This window comes from Argiope bruennichi, chromosome 2 (assembly GCF_947563725.1).
Source record: "Argiope bruennichi chromosome 2, qqArgBrue1.1, whole genome shotgun sequence".
NCBI lineage: Eukaryota > Metazoa > Arthropoda > Arachnida > Araneae > Araneidae > Argiope > Argiope bruennichi.
The window spans coordinates 21,821,329-21,838,418 of NC_079152.1; the positions used below are offsets into that span (position 1 = coordinate 21,821,329).

A 17,090-nucleotide genomic window follows, 5' to 3' on the forward strand; every position below is an offset into this window, starting at 1 on the left:
GCACCTGGGGGAATAATTTTCTGGTAGTCAGATATACGGAAAGCATCAAAGAACATTTCATTCACTTCCATATGTGACTTAACTGTTTCATTATCAATGGGAACTTTTGGAGTAAAGTAAGGGGCAGTGTTAACTATAAGTGAGAGAGCTTGTGAGCTTTCCATCTTTCTGGATTTGGTTTAACAGTACACATTCACTGCCCTCCTTATATGACAAATATAGAGTTAAATGATCCATTAGGGAAGCATCAGTATCAACTATTGTGGAGAATTCATTAATTATCTTTCTCGGGTTTCCTTGTCATACACTTATTGTAGAAGGAATGGCTAAACTAATTCTATATCTTTGTTTTTCTGTGGTTCATCTTCAATAAAAAAATTATATTAAACTACTAACAAACCTTCACTACGAACCCAACTGGATCAACCATGAAAATTCTATAATAAGGGATGTGGCTGTAGCAAATAATAATTGCAGCATATAAAGTGGAGACATCCTTGGTGATAACTCGTTTTAAATTCTGTGCCCGTTATTTGAAACAGAAACTGGTCCACCTGTGTAGAATTTGCATAAAGTATTGGGTTGGGATAGTAATGAAGGAAATAGGGAGGGGGGGGTGAGAGAGAAAAGAATCTCAAAAGATTTTGCAAAATTTGATATAAAAGAAGTCTTTATGCCAGTGTACTTCAAATCTGGAGGCATCAAATTCTCTGTTCTAGTCTTAAACTGGAAGCATGTTTTTCTGCATTCAAACTTACTTGTAAAATTTTCCCCTTACTGATAATTAAGAAACTGAATGAGAATGTAACAAAACGTAGAGGGAAATAAGCTTGATTGAAACGTCAAGAAGAATAAAACAGATTTGACAGAAATTTTTTAAAATATAAGAATTATAAAAAACATTGAAAAAATATACAAAACCCACATATTTAACATAAATTGTGGTATGATTAGCAATATGTGATTAGAATATCATTTTTAAGTGAAAGAGAAATCATGATGTTTCCAAGATGAAGATTCAAATGCTTTTTTGGTGAAATGCAAAGTAGGATTATCAAATAGATATTGCCGTGGGGCCCTAAGGAAATTTTTATTTACAAAGATGTTATACTTGAGTATATTCAAATTAAAACCAATTTTTGTTTAATTTCATTTAAGTGGATTTATGTAAAGGTTTTTAATTTAAATGCAGATCAATATGGTCCATTTTCATTGGGCTGATTCATAAACTTACAATTCCTTCCTATCATAAAACGATAAGAGGGGGGGGGGATATTTCTTTTAGAAGAAATGTCAGTGCCACTAATAATTTATTTAAAAATTAGGATTCGTTTTACAATTTGCTTGCAAATTAATGAGATTCAATTTCCTTTAGTAAGCTGACTCATTCGCCTACAATTTCCCGTTTCCATTGGATAAAAAATTAAAAACTTCTTTTACACTAAATACCATTCAATTTACAGTAAAGAAGTGTCCCTTCCCCCTGACCATATGACATGTTTTGGTGACATTTTTATTTGTTTTTGTTTCCTGTCTGCCTACAATATTTAAGCTTTTATAAATTTTTATTTTCACAAGGTATAGACAGTTTCCTTTTGCTGAAGACTAGACAGAAGTATACAGATGCACATATATAATGTTTCTCAGCTATCATAAAATTTTATTTATTTGTTAATTTATTTTTCCATTTCTAAATGATTTAAAGAGAATTCATCGATAGTATATCTGTTATATATGTTCAAAAAAAGTTTTGAAAAATTAAACATTATTTATAACAAAAAACTGTAATTTTTTAAAAAAGGAAATGGTAATTCTAATTTTCATCTTTGCCATTAGCTTATTTTCATATTCATTTAATAGTTTTAAAGGTAAAAAACTTGGGATTTTTTTTAAAAAAATTGCTTAATAAACAAGGATTATTTATAATATTTGAATTCTCCCAAGACTAAATTCTTTGAAACCACGAAATTATGAGGGATATTATTCTTAGAATTTATTTCCAACAAACTAAAAAGTAATAGCTTTCCTCAAAATATATACTATGGAATTAATTGTAAAAGAAATTATTATTTTGGCTCAAAAATAACTTGGATGGTATTTGTTATTCAACAGAGGAAGAATTATAATTATATAAAGGGTAAATTATATAATTATTAAAGTGAATGCAATTAATGCAAATACTGACATTTATTAAATTAAATTATTGACATTTAAAAGCTGCTCACTTTAGCTTTTTGTCTGTTCTGCTTTTTTTTTTTTTTTTTTTTTTTTAGCTACCTTTTTCCCCTGAGTGAGGTTTTTTGTTTTGTTCTCGCCAACTAGATTAAGAATTTTTTTCCCTACAAATGGTATTTAAATTCAGATAGAAGCTTGTCAGCTACTTAAGCTCAGTATCTTGAATGAAATATCTCCAATCTCTAAGATTTAAAATATCTGTATCGAATAAACATAGATACGCGTTATGCATTAGTACATGCTATTATTTATATTATGCATAATAGTTTAATTATTACATTAATCAAATCATTAATTATTGCGGGAATTTTTATTTAAAATTTTCTGAGCTCTGCATTAAACTAAATTAATGCAATTGTAACATTTAAATAGGATTATGATTAGTTATGAAATTCGGGGTTCTTTCCGATTTGTTGGTCGATGAAGAAACACAATCAGCCTGTCTCAGTAACAAACGACGACGCTTATTGAACATGACGACACTAATACAAAGACAATGAATGCACAGCCGAGATGAACACAGGCAACAAACAATAGCCCACAAGTAGTAATCGGTAGCAATAACAACCACAGCACCCAAAGGGGCCATACAGAATTCAGCAAGAGGAAGGAATCTCGGTAGTCATGCTCTACGGTCTCTCCAGACACGTAATTCTCTACTGTCTCCTCACTTTAGCTGTATCCAACTGCCGACACACTACTACAGATTGGCTACTCCACACACGACTCGATTCTGCTTCTACAATAAACACCAGGACTCGGCACACTGCTCAGTTCAGCAATCGCTTGAGCTCCACACAACGCTTGGGCTTCGCCGGACTGATCCAACTATTCGCTCTTGACTCCTTCCACTATTCTGTACACGACTGCCTTCTGTTTGTGACTGCGGGCCTTTTTTAGTTCCCGAAGGCGGGCAGAGAAAGTTCTAGAACAATCAGGCATATCTCGGTTTCTATTTGATCAATCGCTAAAATTCTGGAAGTTTCCAGTATGATCTGTTTTGTCGCCAAATGATAGCCAAGCTCTGAGATCACTGATTCGGTATCCGATCAGCATCCAACATAGCTGATCGTAAAACAGTCTTGGTAGTAATTGAACTAACCGTGCTGTTTAGCAACATTACAGATTTGTAACAATATGAAGTATTCACAACTAAAATAATATGAATTTTTAAATAGAAATTCTTTTATTTTAAAAAATGCTTCGTTATATACATCATGAACCAAAAGAAAAGACGAATTCACAAGAGCAATGATAATTAACTCTTTAGTTAACAAAAAGATGCAACTATAGCTGCATTTGAAAGTCATTGTACTTGTTTTCTCAGTTGTCTTCATGTCTTGGCTCCAATTTGACGCCCACTTTGGCTGGTGTCAAAAATCGGAGGCGGCACAAAATTTCCAAATTATCCTGAAAATTAATATTGATTAGACCAACTGAAACGAATGTTTTTTTTTTTTTTTTTTTTTTCATTCAGAGGCTTTGAAATAGTTCCAAATACAATAAAAGTGACTCATGAGTTTGGTTTAATTTAGTTATATGAACGCCCCGTTTTTAAGGCAACACTAGGGTTATTTTTGGGACGGACCTCGTCATTTTGAACCTTGCTCAGATGACGAGGGCGACACCTGAGCAGTGGCTCAGGAGAAAAAAAGAAATGAAAAAATTTTATTGATATTCAATAATTTTCCATATTATCTTTGCTATGAGGAAATTTAAATGACCAAAATAGAAAGCTTTTTATTATTATTATTTACTATTTAGTAATAGATGTTAGTTATTATTGTTATTTACCATTTAGAGAAGATAGAGTAATGCAACTGCTACAACATTTAAAAACATCGCATTAAATAAATTCTGTATCATATTGAATTTAAAATAATCAAAATTAAGAGAAAAATTGTGTAGAAATGAAACTGATATCATTAAAAAGATAATTTTTTGAGTTTTAAGATAATGAAAATAATTTTTTAAAGGTAATTGTGTTGGAAGATAAGAACATTTATTTCCGTATGCAAGTTATAACAGATTACCCATTTGGCAACGGTTAAGACTAATTTTGGGCTCGATTAAGTTTTCTACTTGAAGCTTATTTGTTTGATTTTTTTTATATCTTCTTTTTCCGACTGATTACTCTTTTTGGTGACACCGTTTCCATTACATTTCTAATAATATTTTGTGCCTCTATAAATTACCTAAGCGAAGCGTTGCAACTGTATAAAGGTTTAATGAAACAGTCAGAAATTCGAACGATGGCTTGTTTACATTTGACCGTTGCCATTCGACAGCAAGTAATAAAAGCGATTTCTTTTCCACATTAGCAATTTATATACTGAGAAATTACAAAAATTTTTAGTGCATTTGTAGCGATATGTGATGTGCTAGGATAGAACCTGGGACCTTGTGGTTCGCAGTCCAGTAACATGACCATGATACCAAAACAACTGCTCTGGTAGCAGGGCTATTAACTGGCTTATCTTCTCTTCACCACAGACTCTCCCTCCAGTGAGTCGGAGGTGAGATGAACGATATGGCTGTTGAGTGCTGATGTATTGATCTGTTGAATTTAATGGGCATGTAGCCAGTTGAATAGCGAGTGTGTGTGTTTTAGTGGTTGCTGCGTCAAGTGAATCTGACGACTTTGGTTGCAGGTAGATGGCGCCACAACAGCTGTAAGAAGGTTGAAGGTTCATCGTCCGAGGTCACTAGTTTGGAGATATGTGATGTGCTAGGATAGAACCTGGGACCTTGTGATTCGCAATCCAATAACATGACCATGATACCAAAACAATTGCTCGGGTAGCGTAGCTGTTAACTGGCTTATCTTCTCTTCACCACACATTTTAAACGTTGCAAATTTTGGCAGAACTGTTGACTTATATACAAAGGACACCAACAGCAAGATAAATAAAACTTCCAAAAAATAAAGATATGAAATTTAAAATACAAAAATTGATTTAATGATTTTTAACTTACATATGCTGGACTACACGGCTACTATTAATGAAAAGAAAGCACAAAATGCAAATACTTTAAAATTCTAGATAACCATGGGCAGTTATCTATTTGATAATTTGGGCCTGGATTCCATTATTTATAAAATTGGATCTTATTTCATTGCCTGCATTAATAATGTTACTTTTGTGGGGTCCATATAAAATTCATAAAAGAAGGATTCCGGCCCATAGAAGAGGAGTAAAAAGTACAGGCTTTCTACTTATACGCACCTTCTGCTTTTCATCCAATTTTATCTTGAATTTGTAGACGACGTTTGCCAGGGCTAATTTCGCTTCGAGTTGTGCAAAACGCATTCCCAGACAGTTTCTCGGTCCAACTCCGAATGGCAGGTACGTAATTCCTTCCATATTAGGCTTGGTACTAAACCTATTTTTAGAAAATTGTATGAAATCAATAGTTGCTTATTATTTCATTCCAGATATTATACTGCAAATTATTGAAAGCACCATTTTTTCTGGCTACATTATCAGTTTTCAAATGAAAAAGTTAGAAATCAATCCCAAATAAAGAAGAGAACTGTAATTATAGACTTACCTTTTAAAAAGTCGCATTTAAACGTTAAAATGCTGCATTAGTTGTCTTTCGCTCATTAGTCATATATTTAAAATAATTGGCAAAACGAATGAAAACCAGTCTTCAAACAACAACCACTTTATTGACTTTGTCAATTTTTATGAAAATCGATGACATTGTGGCGGTTTGGGATGAGCGAGGATAGAACCTGGGACCTTGTGGTCCGCAGTCCAGTAACATGACCACGATACAAAAACAATTGCCCGTGTAGCGTAGCTGTTAGCTGGCTTATAAGCTATACACCACAGTATCAACGGTCCCTTTCTTTTAACCGTCCATTTCAAAAACGCTATTTCATTGAACATTTTTTGTAGGAAAACAACTTGTTAAAGTTAACTGTCACGATTACTCTATAAAATATCTATTGAACAGATTTCGCCAATTCTTAATTTATATGAAAGTTTATTATCTCTAGGTACTTCATCAAAGATCGCTTGTCCCCTCCTTTTCGAGAGATATTACAAAATGAACACTTAGACAGAGTCCTCAACTTCAACAACTGAATCGATTTCGGCAATTTTCGACGCCAATTGATATCAACACTCTTCAAGAATGCCAACCAATCAAAATGCTAATCATTATTATGCATTCATAATTTAAAATATCACTTACTTTTGTTTTGATAAGATGTATATCATCACAATTTGTCCTAATGACTATATTATTTAGTGGTCATTATTACCATCACCAATTACCGGTAATATGATAGTCAAAGGTGGCTAATATTAATAAAACGGTAATTGCTTCATGAATTAGGCTTAAGATATCAGTCAGATAATCAATTTGATATACAATTAAAACATAACTATAATAATGAAAACTAAAATAATCATACTTTTTATTATTTTAATTTATACTTCCATAATAATGATAATTAAAGTATCATGGTTGGTTAGTTATTTAATCACAAATAGCTACCCTGACCCGCCCGAAGGCACACATAAAATTCTGCATGACCAGACAGCCACGACAACATTAACGGAAACTAAGGTGGAATTTTAAAAACCATCACCAGCCACGGTACAACCCCTCCCGTAAGATGCATGTCCCATCATCGGTAAGATGCAGCTGACCACACCATTTCAATACCCATCAAAGTGGCGAGAACCAATCACCATTCTGGAAGCTTCTCATCCCCATATATAAAGTGCCCCCCGGTGGTAAATGGTTAACTATTTAAAGTGGTGAAAGTGTCAATATGGCAACGAAAATTGGCAAAATCGAACCAGTTGTAGAAGTTGAGGGCTTTATCAAAGTTTTGTTTAGCAATATCTCTCACAATAGAAAGGAAAAGGTGAGATGACTATTGACAATTTATCAAAATGTCGTGAACATTCGTATACAATAAAAATTTCCTTAATAAGAAAAAAAAATGAATGGAGAGCTCTATTATAAGTGTTATCTCAAGCAAATGTAGTATTTTTTCGTTTTTTCTACAAAATTGTAAATGCTGTTAGGCAGACAACCATTTGGGACCTAGAAGTCATGAGATTTCATATTAAAGTAAAATTTTCGAAATCAGTCCAATAATTGGGATTGGCGGATTCTGTCGTATGTTTTCTCCATAGACTATAAGCAGTAAAGCAGTGTTTTTTTTTTTAAATTTATTCCTAAAATTTAAGATTAAGTAGGGCCTAACACGCTAATAACATATATGAAAGGCATGAATTTTCGTATGAAAATAATATTTTCAAAATCAGACAAGTAGGTGGGGTGGCGGATTTTGATACAGGTAGCATTATACAATGAAGTAGTATTTTCCTGATTTATGTCGAAAATTGAAGGCAAAAAGGACCGAACCTCATTGACAACATAATTAGAGTTATGAGCTTTCACACGAAACAAAAATTGGTGAAATCAGATCAATATTAGGGTTGAATGACTGGTTTATTGGTTTTTCCATATTTTTTTTAATATTTAAACTCTCACTGTGACATTATTTTATTTTTATTTTTAACCATAGATATGTTAATCTATATGAATGAAGTAATATTTTTAATGTCAGGTGATAGAGAAATAATTTTAATAAATATGTAACAGTTTGTAAAGTTTATTTTCAAAATAATATAAGTAACTGTTTTAAAATTTAAAAAAAAACACATTAAAATTATATTATCGGTTCATATAAAAAAAAACACTGAGTTTTTCCCAATTAAATCAACAATTTCTTTAAGCAAAAAAAAAAGAGAAAAAAAAAAGAAACGAAAAGTATGTTTGGTTTTGAAATATTTAAACACAGGACAAATTTTTGCATACTTTTATGATATACATCATACAAAACTACATTGCTATAGATTATGGGTTTTTTTATCACCTTTTGATGTTTTTATTCTCCTATTTAATGCTTTTAATATATATATATATTTGTTCATTTTATGAGGTATCCCAGTTACTATAACTGCTTTCTGAATTATTGCAATTTAAGTAATTTTTTTTGTTCCAAAGTGGAGTTTTTGATTCAGGCAACTAGGTCCCAAACTGAACAACTTTTATAGTTGCTTTATTTGCATCAGTTTGATAACTTTCACAAAAAAAAAATATTGATATTTGTTTATGTTTAATTAGATAACACTTTTACAAAAGATTACTTTTGATTTTTTTTTGTTTCAAAAAATAATCAAAAAGTGAGATTTTTAAAAATCTTTATTGAACTTTTTAGAATTGCTCTTTCTTGTAAATAGCATTATCACAAACAATCTGACCAATAAAATTTCAACCTACAGATTGAAGATGAATCTTAATAATACCCATTTTATAGGTAAATGCAGATAAAGCATAATAATACCAGTCTGAAAGAAACGTAATTTTACTGTATCGTATGTTAAGAATATCCTAATGATCAGTATTGCAGATCTTTACGTTGAATAATTTTATATTACAGATTGGCATCACCAGTCATAAGAAATTGTTATCACTTAATCAGAAAATTCATAAATATTAAATCTTGCAGACCTATGTCATCCTCAACATCTGTAAAATCTTCGAGAGAAATTAGAATCGAACGATTGTATCTTACCTCTCCGGATCGAATATCTCTGGCTCTGACCAAAAATCTGGATCATGGTGCATCAGGTAGACAGGAGCTTGGATCAGAGTTCCTTTGGGAATGTAGATATCCCCGTATTGGACGTCCTCGACAGCATAGCGATTAGTAAATCTACGAATTAAAAGTCAATTATAAGTGTTTCCCAAGAACATAGAGATTGGTAAACCTACGAATTAAAAGTCAATTATAAATATTCCTCGAGAACATAGCGATTGGTAAATCTACGAATTAAAAGTCAATTATAGTTATTCCTCGAGAACATAGCGATTGGTAAATCTACGAATTAAAAGTCAATTATAAATATTCCTCGAGAACATAGCGATTGGTAAATCTACGAATTAAAAGTCAATTATAAGTGTTTCCCAAGAACATAGAGATTGGTAAACCTACGAATTAAAAGTCAATTATAAGTATTTCTCTACAGCATAGCGATTGGTAAATCTACGAATTAAAAGTCAATTATAAGTGTTTCTCGTGAACATAACGATTGGTAAATCTACGAATTTAAAGTCAATTATAAGTGTTTCTCGTGAACATAAAGATTGGTAAACCTACGAATTAAAAGTGAGTTACAAGTATTCCTCAACAGCATAGCGATTGGTAAACCTACGAATTAAAAGTCAATTATAAGTATCCCTTCATTTTTACCGATAAACATATCGAATAAATACCCAATAGAATATTTGTAGCCTTTCTTATGTTTGGGAAAGATTATACTTTTGTTGTTGTTGTTGTTGTTGAGACTTAAATACCTATTTAATTACACGTTGAATAGTTCTGGATAACAATCTGACAACATTGGAGATTTCACATTTCAGAATAAATATTAATTTATTGTTGAAACTGTCATTAATTCAATTCTCTTCGAGTGTTTTCATTCGACATATTGAGAGAAGATTATATTTCAGCATCCCCTCTCTGACTTGTGCATGTAATACAGAATCTCTGACATTTAACTCTGCAATTCAGTCAAAAGTTACACTAAGTTTAAAGGTCGAAAATCATTCAGACACGTTTAAGTACATCTGACGTCCTTTATGTTCTGACTAGCCGCCTTTGGAAACCAGCTGGTTCTCAGGGAATATTCATCATATTTAATTCCAATTAAATCTGTTATTAATAATTTGATGTTCATGATTCGTCAACAAAGTAATTTTAGGGATCAAATTGAGACAGACATTAAAACTGTATAATTATGATAATTTTACATCGAATTCGAATTTATAACTTAACCTGAAGTCTTTATCCCTTGATTTTTACATACTATTGTGAATAACAAGAAAATTAATTATAAGCCTGATAAAAAAATTCTAAATGTGATATCAAAGTTAGGCATCAGGTTCTTTGATCAGTTAATGTTTTTGAAGAATTTTCAATAAATTGTTGCTGTCCAGACGAAATTTGTGTCAGAAAGATGGATAAATTTACCCAATGACTCATAAGTGATGCATTCTTCAGCAATTTGTAAATGAAGTGTTTTGGAAATCGCGATAAAACAAATGCATATTACGTGCATTCCATTCTTGAAATCAATGTGCACAATGTGCCTTATTTTGCTTAAGCGAATGATGTTCTATAATTCCATAGACCTTTTTCCATGTCTTTTACCGTTTTCGAGAGATTAAAAGCTAACTTTTGATTTTGCCAATAGATGGCACAGTAAAGTGTTTAAGAATTACACAGCAATTTATTGGATAACTCATAAATGCTACATACCATATGCTTGGCGCAGTATGGCCAAATCTGGCTTTTGCGCCAAAAAACCTCAACTATCTACCTTCCTACCATAAATGCTACTTCATCTAGATACGAATTTTATGATTATAGCTGTAGATAATAAGGTGATAGAATTAAGGATTTTAATGGACATTCAGTAAAATTCCGTTTGCTACTATTTCGTTGACGACAATTTAAACCAACATTAAATTTCATACAAACTTACAAATGAACTGGTGGATACATCCTGAGACTTTCACAAAGAACCTTGTCAAGGTAGGGAAGCTTATTTATGGTAGCATATTCCAGCTTCTGGCCCTACAGAAATGCAACAAAAGAAAAAGAAAAAGACACAAGTACAAGAAATGCATATAGATTGATTATTAAATACTTAATATGGGATTTCTAAAAAAATTAAACTTATTTTTATTGGATTGCAATATTGTTAAAAAAAATTACTGAATTGTATATCGCATGATTATCGCTTGCAATATTTGAACATTAGAAACCTGAATGTGGACTGAATAATATCAGTGAAACTGCTGTGTAACTACTAACTGACTTAAATTTTGAGTGTGTGTGCGCGTTCGCTTTTAGGTTTGTAGGTGAATTTTTTTTATCTCTACATCTGGAACTAAGAGATAACCACCATTGTTGCTATACATTCCTACCTCTTACTTCTTTCAAGTTTCCGATTAACTGCAGGAAGTCAGTGTAAGAGATATCGTTACGTGGGAATTAGATGTTATGTGAATCAAAATATATTGCTTTTCAAATTTTCAAATTACAACAGTTTGTAATTCAGTTTCTTTAACTACAGAAAATGTTCAAATACATCTGTTTCTTCTCGCATGAAAAGGGACGAATTACATTTTCAGTAATTTATAGTTTGGACATACCTAAATAGGTATAGGTCATATCTAAATATTATGGAGATACAAAAAGTTTTTCAGTCAAAAAGTTAAGGAAACGGGAAAGTCAGCTAGCTGATGCTTCGACATTTGATACAGAATGCAACAAAGTCTGTGGACTCCTAGGACCAATGAAGTCGGCAGCTTCATTGGCCGTTCATCTTTGTCATTTTTTATTCCTCCAGGGCATCTCTCTCTATTATAAAGGGGTAAACCCTATATTTGAACAGAAAGTAATTTTAAACCTTTCACAATAATCAAAATAGGTCACGTTGATCCATAGATAATTTGGCTGGGACATTTGTCGCAGAAGGTCCATTGATAACTTGATCATTTGTAAAAATGGAAAATATTCTGAAAAATATTCGGATATCGATTTAGTATGGATTGTAATTAATTAAAAAAGCTTCATTGCAATACAAATATTTGCAATAATTTTTATTTTCTCGTATATGAAATATATAAAAATAAAGCATTGAAATCGTAAAATAATTAGACATCGAAGCTTCGATGAATTTCCATATTTCAAACCTCCTTGAGACTGAAAAACACATTTTAGGAATTATGCTTGTCTGTCTATGAAAACGATAACACAAAAATACTTAGAATTAGACGAGTGAAATTTGGTATGTGGTACTAAAATCAATTGTGAAGGATTCTATCAAATTCTAAACGAAATACATTCCAAGGACATTTGTTTGTCTATCCATCGGCAAACGAAAGCGTTATTTACAAAACGTAAAGAATTAGATCAATAAAATTTGATACATTCGATTTCATGTCTCAATATCTAAGTGTTAGCATTTAAACTGTAAATCTGTACTAAATTTTAAATTAAATAAGCCCTCAAATTGGCCACATGGAGGTCTATATTTTAAGCATGCAAATGATAACTCAAAAATGTAATTATTTATATAAATGAAATTTGGTATGTGATCTTTTGAATATAAATATAGTTCTATGCCAAATAGTTGTTTCAATCGGTAGATAAAAAAAGCCGGATGAACCGGAGTCCCTCTTCGCCAAGTTGCGATAACGCGCCAAAGCTGGCAACCTCCAGACTGGCAAACCTATTATTTTTCGCCCTTATTATGCGCTATGATTGGACATCTGCTCCCTCGCTTTTGAACATATCGCAAAACACGGAGCAAGACCGTTGTTGGCGAGTTCGCAGGTTTTGAAAATTGCGCCAAGCAGGGGGTTACACCGTTACCTCCGAGATATCTCTCTAGAGGGTCACGGTTAAACTCCGGTCGTACCAAAGGTCATATTTGATTTGCCTTCAATGCTCCAAAGCACAAATGTGCGGAATTTTTTAAACAAAATTCGGAGCACTTGCGGTATTTACTACCTTGCCTATGGATCATAATTTCCATATAGAGTCAGAGATTGATAACTATTTTATTAGGCGTTGTGCAAGAAAGTTTCAGGGGGACAGTCGCAACTTCGGAGACTGCATAAATATATAGGGAAAAGTCTGATCCGACTTAAAAATAGAATAAAGTTATTGAAATTTAACCGAATAGAATCTTGATGCTAAGAGCATCTATCTTCTTCTATTTTAAATGAACAATGGGTAAGACCGGAGTTTAACCCCCTGTTTGGCACAATTTTCAAAAATCGGCAACTCGCCAATAATGGTCTTGCGCCGTGTTTTGTGAAATGTTCAAAAGCGAGGGAGCAGATGTCCAATCATAGCGCATAATAAAGGGGAAAGATAATAGATTTGCCAATCTAGAGAAAACGGAGGTTGCCAGCTTTGGCGCGTTATCGCAACTTGGCGAAGAAGGGGGTTAAAATCTGGTTCACCCGAATAATGATTTACAATGAATTATTCTGTAGAGGCTAATTATTACAATTGTCAAATCTTTTTTCACTAATCACCGCCTGAGTTTTCTCTGCGGAAAGCACCTTGAGTAATAATTTTTTTTGCTGATGCTGATTTTTTCCTATTATATTTTCTTAAGACTTGTTTTTGCTAGATAATGTAAGCGATTTATTGAATCTATTGCCAGAAAAATGACAAAACATAATCGAACAAAATAAAAATATTATTTTACTGCTTAACCCCATGAAAAGTAGATATCTACCAAGAAAAAAAAAATCATTACTTTCTGACCAATTTAATAATTAATCAAATAGTATCCACTATGGAATCATATAAATTTTAGTTACTGTAGCGAGAATTCTTTCCAATCGCTAGAACTGTAATGAGTTGCCAAATAGGATAACCGAACTCTGCCTTTAGCGACTTGGCGAACATTGACTGGCAATCCCTGACAACGGAAAACGAACTTTTCAAGATTTCTTCAGTCGGTGTGTCATTCTCTTGAGTGCATGTGGTGACCCAATGTTTACTTTCTGGTTGTAACTGTTTTATAATATTGGTTAATTGAAAAATTTATTTCAAATATTACTTGACTGATTCCTATACTACGAAATTGCATAAGGATCTACTAAAATATTTCATTGAAATGAATCATTTCTTTATATAATAAAAATTAATATACTGATTTACTTACTCGTTCGATCAGATCTTTAATTTCTTGATACAAGTTTTCTTGCACATCTTGATATTTTGCGAGTATGTATGTCGTGAAAGCTAACGCTGTGCTTGTCGTTTCGTAACTATAAAAAATTACAAAATAAATGAATAAATAAATAAAAATAAAAATTAATATTTTTTCCGAAAATCTTTCAATATTAATTTATAATCTAACAAGATAATACTTTCGAGAAATATCAATAAACGTATGCTTCCCGGATTGAAGATAATGTAAAGTCTCGATCCAATAAAAGGTAGCGTTATGATCAAATTCTTTATTTACAGCTTTATTTACATAAAATTACAGTTCATCATCTAGGTTAAATGAGTGTTTAGTATTCTTATTCGACACAACAAGGATAGTTTCTCGAATACTTTCGGAGAAACCTCCCAAGGAAACAACTAGCCGACTCTCAGCGTTCTCGCAAACAGACGTAGCTCCAGGGATCCACCGAATCTTCTCGGGTGGAATTCTCGTCGGACACTCCGCTCTCTGTCTCCTTCTTCACGATTCTTTTCTCTCTTCCAATCTCTTCCCACTTTTATTCTGTTCCACATTCACATCGGACCATTTTCCCGGTTATACAATAATCGTTCAGCAAACTTCACTGGTCTACCGTCGACCATGGGAATCCGTTGGGAGCCACCCTCCACAATGTAAGGAATGCAGGTTTACATCTGTTTCAAATACAGTGCAGGTGGGGTCCCTTATCTGGACTCACACTAATTGCCCAGATGTCCTTACTTTAAAGGGGTTGACCACCTGGCACTTCTGGAAGCTCTTACACTGCGGTAGGGCGTCGCCATTGCTGATACTGCTGTCTGGATGCTAATTATGGAGCGTGGGAAAAAGAAACTTCACCATGGTCAAGCAGGGAAGAAGCTGAATCATTACAATAATTTCTACAAAATGGTGTTTTATACTTATAGAAACCTTGAATGATGTATTATATTGTCTTCAATTACACGATAGTATGCCTGAAAACTGAGTTTACCTAATTGTAATTATTATTATTGCTTAAAGTGTGTTTCCACAAGAGATTTTTTTTAATTTCCTTAGTGACATTATTTTAATTTCATGAAGGGAGCGATTTAATCTCATATTCATTTGCTTCAAAGATGTAGTTCAGCCATAATAGATAATTATAACTTCATTCATTCACATTTATGCTCTCACATTAAGACTAATGGTTTTATTTATAGCTAGCTATATTACTATAAGTACAATTACTTCGTTCAAAAAATTTCGAAACTTATTTTGTGATTGATAAATGAAGAAATTTGTCATTTCTTCGTTCATCAGTCATAAAGCAAGAAATTATCCTAAGAATTGTATTTTCCCCATCTTAAATATAGAGTTATAAATGCATATAAAAAGCTTTTCTTTCCCGCCTCTAAGGTCATGGTGGCCTGGTGATAAGGTTTCATCTTTGGAACCCGAATATTTTATTTTCGAGAGACGATTCCGCCCAAGAGCCGTAGTGTAAGAGGGTCTGGTGCACTTTCACTAATCGCCTTCAGCTGAATGCCTACAAAGTGCAAATTGTGCAAGCTTTACATTTTAATATCATTAATAAAATTCTTTGAGTTGTAATTTACGAATATGCAATTGGTTTTTGCGTTATATTTTTTATTCGAAAGTTATGAGGTACGGAAACCCCGACAATAATTAATGAACACCTATATATTTGCTATTACTCTTTTCAAATTTCATCCAATTTCTAAGTCATACTTTTATAATCTCAAAATTACGTATAATTTTATAAAACTATTACTTAAAATTTATATATTATAAAAATACATGACAGTTTCATCAAAAAGATAGTATGTCATTTAATTTTGATTAGCTCTACTCGAGGAAATACTGATACATTTTGAATCTTTATCTGAGATTGTCCTTAAGTGATAAGCTTTAATACTACATCTATGTGTAAATATCGAAAGTGTAATTATTAATCCAAAATTTTTCCTCTAGAAGGCGGCTGAAGTGACAATGAAGCCATCAAGATCGATTATTGAGAAACAATAATTGATCAGTGGGGGAGAAAAGAGGCGGAGCTTTTATAACTTGATTATAAAAATGACGAAATATACACAAATGTGGGGAGCAGCTAAATATCATGGACTGGCATGTCTAATAAGTGTAAAAAAAATGAGGCGATATCTGTTTGCTCATATAATAAAAGAGACTGAAATTTTTAAAAAGATGTAAACATACCCAGCCAGCAGGACAACAAATGCACTGGATACTATCTCTTCATTTGTCATTCTCCTTGTCTTTTTATTACCAGTTTCTGAAAATAAATAAAACGCTATAGATAAAGACTGAAGAGTTAGCAATATAAAGTAAAAGTAGATGTACAAGTAAAAAAGATTCATGCACTATTCTTTAAAGTAAGATGCAAAGATATTATTATCAGATTGGTATAAATATAACTATAATTTTTCTACCTGGCTATTCTTACAGAAATCTTGAGAATTTATTTGGTTCTGTTTGTGTTGCGTACTACTTTAAGATTCGAAGATTGTTCTTTAATTTTTATATTATAGTTATTATGTTTCCAATATTTTTTCATTATTTCCGACTATTAAAATAAAGATTTAAAAAAAGCATATTGAAGTTTAATATCAAAATGATCGAGTTATTTTTTGATCATCATTAATTAATCATGCTTTCGTTTCAGTGTGATTTAATATTGTTTACTAGAATTCTTCTATGAATACTTTTGAAAGATTACGTTAGTTTACAATCATTGTATTTTATATTTCATATTATTTGTTGAATTTTTTTAGATGGTTTATAAAGTACTTTTTTGTGATTAAACCAGGCGTTTTAAAATGAAAATTGCGACTCCTAGCATAGTTGTGAAAACACATACAAGACCATTTTCTTTTTGAGTCTTTAGCATTTGTGAAAAAAGAAAAAGAAAAAGAAAAAATTAGCACATTATTCCGATAAAATAAATTTACTGTAAAAACTAATTCTTTTTGAATATTCTTCCTCCATTTGTTGTGATAGCAAATCTTGAATATGAGCGAAAATTTC

The 17,090-nt window shown here is 32.1% G+C and overlaps 1 protein-coding gene across 1 annotated transcript in view; it reads right to left on the minus strand.

The window, feature by feature from the left end:
• Positions 1-3,398: 3,398 nt before the first annotated feature.
• The window catches only part of LOC129961890 (cytochrome P450 3A21-like), a 44,727-nt gene continuing 31,035 nt past the window's right edge, over positions 3,399-17,090 (minus strand). Inside the window, exons 10-15 of the mRNA XM_056075510.1 lie at positions 16,263-16,338; positions 14,022-14,127; positions 10,815-10,906; positions 8,843-8,983; positions 5,463-5,619; positions 3,399-3,645 (exon numbers count right to left, since the gene is read on the minus strand). Coding sequence (XP_055931485.1) covers positions 3,559-3,645; positions 5,463-5,619; positions 8,843-8,983; positions 10,815-10,906; positions 14,022-14,127; positions 16,263-16,338 — 659 coding nt within the window. The 3' untranslated portion in view covers positions 3,399-3,558. The remainder of the gene's footprint in view (positions 3,646-5,462; positions 5,620-8,842; positions 8,984-10,814; positions 10,907-14,021; positions 14,128-16,262; positions 16,339-17,090) is intronic.